This window comes from Silene latifolia, chromosome 10 (genome assembly GCF_048544455.1).
Source record: "Silene latifolia isolate original U9 population chromosome 10, ASM4854445v1, whole genome shotgun sequence".
NCBI classification, from domain to species: domain Eukaryota; kingdom Viridiplantae; phylum Streptophyta; class Magnoliopsida; order Caryophyllales; family Caryophyllaceae; genus Silene; species Silene latifolia.
In genome coordinates, this window is record NC_133535.1 from 158,580,832 (window position 1) to 158,586,902 (window position 6,071).

The window sequence follows — 6,071 nt, forward strand, 5'->3', positions numbered from 1 at the left end:
GGGTACGATCCTGTTCTTTCTAACTTAATTTCAATTTATATCTGTTCAGTTCAGCTCAATTCAATTCACTTCACTTTATTTCAGTTCTAACATTCCAACCACCTTGTTCGACCATGGGTCAAACTCACTTGCCAATACAAGGAAGCCTCAACGGTCGGCCCATGAGAGTTATTGTCTGTCGTTGACCTCTAAAGGTAGAAGCAGTCAACCATAGGCCCGAGAGACGGTGGTTTACCGTGTGGGCCGCTGTGGCGGATGTCGGCGGTTCTTTTTTCAATCATTAAACGAGTAGCATATAACGCGGAAAAAAAAAAAAAAACATTCGGAGTAATTATTGTCTATAATCGAAATCATATCACAATTTCATGCTACAAAATCTCTCAATTTAATTCCGAAAAGTTGGACAGAAGAATGAGTTTATACAATACACACACTGCCATACAAGACATTTACCTGTGATTTTCTAAAAAACCCGGAAAAAGGGGAGAACAGTCGAAAACCCTGTGATTAACATTACCTACTAAAACTACAAAGCCAAACTAGTCCTAGTGAACGAGAAAACGACTAGCCAAGCTAATTTTCAGGTGGTTAAAAGCCGAGACTAATGTGAAGCTACGAAACACAAGTTTAAAGGTGAAAGTTACTAACGCGGTCATCCGGAAATTTCCAAGTTTAGAGGACTGCCGTCTTCATCATCGTCAGTGTCTTCTTCTGAGACGAATGCATTATTGTCGCCATTAGGGTCCCGTGGGTCTTGGGCAAAGGTTGGGGATGCAAAGTTAAACCTTTGTGGTCCATAGCCTCCTCCTTGGACCGGGTTGACCACGGCTGGTATAACGGGTTCCACAGATTCACGCCTCGGTTTTTTGGGATTTTGTTCTTGATGGTGGCCGTGCAAAAAACTTCCTATCACCACCTAATAATTCAATCCCGACAAGAACATTAGATATCGAGAGGCAAACATTGGAGTTCTACGCATAAAGGATTCGGACACTATTTGACTAGAGGTGTTCAAATAATCAAATGCGGGTTTGGGCAGGACATGGGCCGGCCTCATGTTACATTTTTGGCCCACGGACAAGTGGGTTTGGGACGGGTTAGTGGGTCGGGCCTTTGTATTTTTCTTAAAATCCCTTGTCCGTACCCGTTTATTTAGCGGGCGGGATGGGCCAGGCGGGATGACCCATAAACAACTCTAATGTCTATATCCCACCATTCGGCATTAGAAGATGAAATCGCTTGAAAACTAAATGGGTACGAGTATCAACGACCAACAAGGAACCCGCTGTTACGAAAGTTGTTTAGAATCATACCTGCACGGGACTACCGGCAGTAAGTATACCAGCAAGTCCTCCACCCAGCACACCGCCATCAGGTGCTGCTAATAAGATACTCATACCCCCAGTTCTGCTCTTCACTATACCGTTGTCAGTAGGTGCAAAAGATCCCGATAAAGAAAGTATCTCGAAACTTCCCTGTACATACATCAAAATAGCATTGATTGAAAACCATAATGAAAAAGCATAAATGTCCAAATTCCGCAATGACGAATATAATACAGATGGGAACAGATCCTGGACACTATCCAGATCCGTTAACACTTGAACCTGACTGGTCGGGACTGGATCTTAAAATTTCGAGACATACGAATGTGGGATTGACATGGATCCCTGGTCATCGTTATTGCTTTAAGATCAGATGGGTTACTATGACAACTCAGGGCAAGTAATAAGGAGAAGCGGGTATACTTGATGGGTTAGAGTGCCTCCAGGACAGTTAGGCTGACGAAGAGTTACATTTGATATCGAACCACTTGCAGAAAGAACACATATAGCACGTGGTGATTGCCGGGAAAATGATAAGATCTTCATCGTAATATCCTGATACCAGATAAGAGAATTACGAAAATCAGTACATAACAACAGATAGATACACAAGCGTCTAGATAACAAACAATTAATCAGCACTATTTTCTTAATTTAAAATATAGAAGTAATGAGTATTGAAAAATATGACCACATAGCGAATTTCAGCTAGCAGCGAAACGTATACTCATGACCTGGGTTTAAAACCCGTCAACATCAAACTCACCGTTATGAATTGTGACTTGTGACTCTCTTGCAAACAAAAGAAACAAAAAAAATTGACATCAACCAAGCATAGCTACGATTATCGAGGAGTCGAGGACAATGGCATAGAACTGATAAACGGCCAAAGGATAGACAAAATTAAAAGTATCACAACCCTCCTTGAGAAGTACAAGCACATAACGATTGGAAAAAAAATGCTGCGGATATTAACTTGTTCACTGAACTGTATTGAAATTAGAACATACCTCCCCTGCACTCACTGTCATCACATGGGGTGTGAAATTTGCACCAAGGGAAGGCAATCGTTCACCTGAAAAAGTTTAAACGCCAAAACGAAAATAAGCCACCAAAAAAAGCAGTTAGCGATAGTTGCTAATTAAATATTCCCAATTAGAACATATGAGAAAACACAAGATTTGTGATGACAGATTGACAGTAGGTTCTGCCTACATACTCAGTATCGAATTATCTGCATCTGTAATGTTAGGCTAAAATTACAGCAACCAAAAAAGGGCGATCAAGTTTTGTTTTGGATACCTTTGTTTAAAACCGTATCACATTGAAAAAATGTGAATTCGCAATAGATTACTAATGCACTTAAAAAGGGCGGACTTTCGAGCAATCTCTAAAAGAAATTGAAAAAAGAATAGGACAGAAAAATGGTAGGTGAATCAATTGTGTTCTAACAAAGTCGATAGGGACGGGACAAGAACAGAATATTCCGATGAATCTACTCTTAAAGGCAAAGCAATAGCATGATACCACCAAGTTGATAAGGCCAAAACACAGTCCCACAGACCAAAGCTCTCTACCACTAGTCCTAGCTATACAAGCCGTAAAATAAGGCCATATTCACCGATATGAAAGCCACTTCATAGCATCAGAAAAATCAAAGAATCAACAGATGTCAACTAGCTTAGCTACTAAAATCAATAAATAATACTCCGTAGAAATCACTAATCATGACCTGTTTTCAAAACACGTCAGCATCAAAAACGCCCATATAGAAGTAAACTTTCATAAACCAACAAGCGCGACAAGCTATACCTGTTTTTTCAAACTCCATTTTGTGTGCCTTCTTTATGACGGGATACGGTCTAGCTTTAGGTTGTTTCCAACCCGAAAAGTCTCCAGTAAGAGGAATAGAAGCTGAAATCGGCATTGGCGACAATGTAGGAGCTCTAACACCATCAGAGTCATATTTTCTAGGTCTACCCTTTCTCTTCTTTATATCAGTGGGCATGTTCATGTTTGCTCCTGGTAAATGTACCGGTTGCGCAAAATCGGCTATAGTTGGAGCTCCAAGCTGATTACGGGCACTCGGGTTTTCAACCCTAGGTCCCATACTATAGCTTTGAGGAGCTCCAGCTCCATCACTTCTCATTCTATTCCCACTACTTATATCCTCTTTAACATCCATGCATTAAACTTTTTAACAGACAGTAAAAACCCTAATACCCCAACAATCTAATACACAGTAAAACACTAAAATTATATCTAACTTTTTAACAGACAGTAAAAACCCTAAAACCCCAACAATCTAACACAGTAAAACACTAAAATTATATCTAATTTCTAATTAGACGGATCGAAATTACAACTAACTCCTCGGTCTCTAGCAAGACATTAGGATTATATAAATTGTTCAATTGTTAGGACATTCTGAACAAAAATTACCTAAAATTTTAACAGTACAAGAAATATTAACCTAAAGGGTAACTAATTATCTAATCATACAATTGAAAATGAAAAACATTAAAGAATCAAACTTTAACAACAAAAACTAAACTAAATCATGAACCCAGAAACATACTGATTAACTGTCAGAAAAAGTTACTAATTTACTGAAAATGGATCAAAAAATAACCAAAAAATTACCAGATCTTAAATTAAGACTAGAAATTAACCAAAGTTAGCAACTTTATTACAAACTACACTTACCCATGTAAAAATAATTAGAGATTAAATTAAAATTAGGGAAATTCTTACTTGAAATTGAAGATAATTTTGAACAGACCAAAAAAATTGGATTTTTTGTTTTTGAACAAAATGGTATTTTCTGGAAAGTGGGTATTTGAAGAAAAAGAGAAGAAATAGTGTTACAAATAAAAATTCCACAAATTGTTGAAAAAAAATAAAAGGAAAAATAATAAATAAATACATGGGATATTAAAAAAATTTAAAAGTTTTTAATTAAATATTAGGCCCATTAAATTACAAAAACCAAAGATTAAATTATAGTTAAGAAATTGGTTGAAGTCCGTCTAACAAATTTAATAAAGTAGATATGATTATGACAAAAAGTAAACAAATTTAAAAATAAAAAGGAAATTTGAAAATAAAAAAATAAAATAAAAAAATTCATTTTTTATTTTATTTTTTAATTTTGAATTTTTGTCTTAAAAAGTGGGCAACATTTAATTTAATAATTAATTAAAGATAGGAAAAGTCATGGCAATGCAAAAATTTCCACACCAAACACTTTGTAATTATAAACTTTGGACATCAACATGACATTGCAATTTTTGTTTTTATTTTTCAATTTTATTGTCTGTTTGTATCAATTCTTCACCATTGACTACCATAGTGAAAGTCATTTCTTGCTAGACTTTTTTCTTTTGGGGCTTATTCTCTTCTTTTAGGACATTTCATATACCATTTGATTTACCCAAATTTGATATTAATACTGAAATATCTGTTTTATAGTTAAAACGAGTTAATTATTAAATATTTCTGATGGGGCATATTCTGCACCCGCTGACCAAGTCAACATATTGAGCGAGGTCAAAGATATCCACAAACAACAACGACTTTAAACAAAGATATCCCAGTGCACGGCCTATCGGCCAGTCACCCGTCTCTCGGCCTGCTAAACTAGCCAGCCGGGAGACACATCCGCGTACTCATATCCAAGACCCCTCGGCATGGAGTCAACTGGGCCCTTCGTGACAAAAGGTGACAAAAGGTGACAAAAGGTGAAAGTCTATAAATACTCCACCTCTCTCATTGAGAAGGGGATCCGGAATCTAACCTAAGAACCACATAAATTGGTATTATCTCTCTCATCTCTCTACAATACACGTCATCAAGCAACATACCACTTAATCACGATAAGTTCACTGACTTGAGCGTCGGAGTGAGTACGCTGGACAAAGCCAAGCCCTCGCTTTGCTCATTGTTGCAGGAGAGGCCGAGGAGAGCAATCAAGGCTAGAAGAGGCATTATTCGACAAAGCTAGCGTGGTAAACAAACCTACTTCGGAATTCATACCCGGAACAATTGGCGCCGTCTGTGGGGATTGATACTAGAAGCTAGTCATTCCCAAACCAAAACAAAAACCCACCCAAAAAGCTAAGGAGATGTCAAAAGAACAAGAGGTACTCGTGACTACCGAGACCGAATCCTACCACGAGGACACCGTCCACACTTCAGAGTTGTGCGGCCCTCCACCAGGATAATTCAACCGGAATTCGGGATGCCAATAATAACCGATCGCCATTGTCCGCCGACCAGTCACCGTCATGGGACGTGTGGTTGATGCGAAAAAAATCAAGCAACTCCTGGACTGATTGTCGGTCTGCGCCGCTCACACTCGTCACACCGACAAGAGCGGCGGAACCCGTCCGGGAAGCTAGGGCCCAAAAGGTGACTCCGAGAGACCCGAACGAAGCACTAAGAGAGGTGAACCTACCAAGACGCCGGGGAGCCCGAGTGTCGGTGGTAGAACTAAGCCCTTCCCGCACTCGCGGAAGGACGATGTCGCCGCGACGCCAACGAGGCATGCCCCAGACGAGCGAAAGGAGTCCGACTCACCAGAGTCGGAGAAGGAGTCCGACTCACCAGAGTCGGAGAAGGAGTCCGACTCACCAGAGTCGGAGAAGGAGTCCGACTCACCAGAGTCGGAGAAGAAGCCCTTCCCGCCACGGGGAGAGGGGGCGGACTAAGGATGCGAGGAGCCGATCGCCGCGTGTCATTAGACAC

General features: G+C 39.6%; 1 protein-coding gene across 1 annotated transcript; it reads right to left on the reverse strand.

The window, feature by feature from the left end:
• Positions 1-334: 334 nt before the first annotated feature.
• On the reverse strand, positions 335-4,692 carry LOC141606598 (AT-hook motif nuclear-localized protein 6-like). The gene is made up of 5 exons (XM_074425793.1): positions 3,138-4,692; positions 2,336-2,400; positions 1,749-1,880; positions 1,314-1,475; positions 335-916 (listed from the first exon to the last, which is right to left on the reverse strand). The coding sequence occupies exons 1-5, from the start codon at positions 3,508-3,510 to the stop codon at positions 653-655; spliced, it is 996 nt and encodes a 331-aa protein (XP_074281894.1). The 5' UTR covers positions 3,511-4,692; the 3' UTR covers positions 335-652.
• Between the last annotated feature and the right edge of the window lie 1,379 nt (positions 4,693-6,071).

Bases quoted from the DNA above. Each gene is read 5' to 3' on its own strand.
- LOC141606598 (XM_074425793.1), bottom strand. From the start codon at position 3,510: ATGGATGTTAAAGAGGATATAAGTAGTGGGAATAGAATGAGAAGTGAT. The intron at 1,881-2,335 runs GTATGTTCTAAT...ATCTGGTATCAG, and splicing joins TGACAGTGAGTGCAGGGGAG to GATATTACGATGAAGATCTT. The intron at 1,476-1,748 runs GTATACCCGCTT...ATGTATGTACAG, and splicing joins GAGGCACTCTAACCCATCAA to GGAAGTTTCGAGATACTTTC.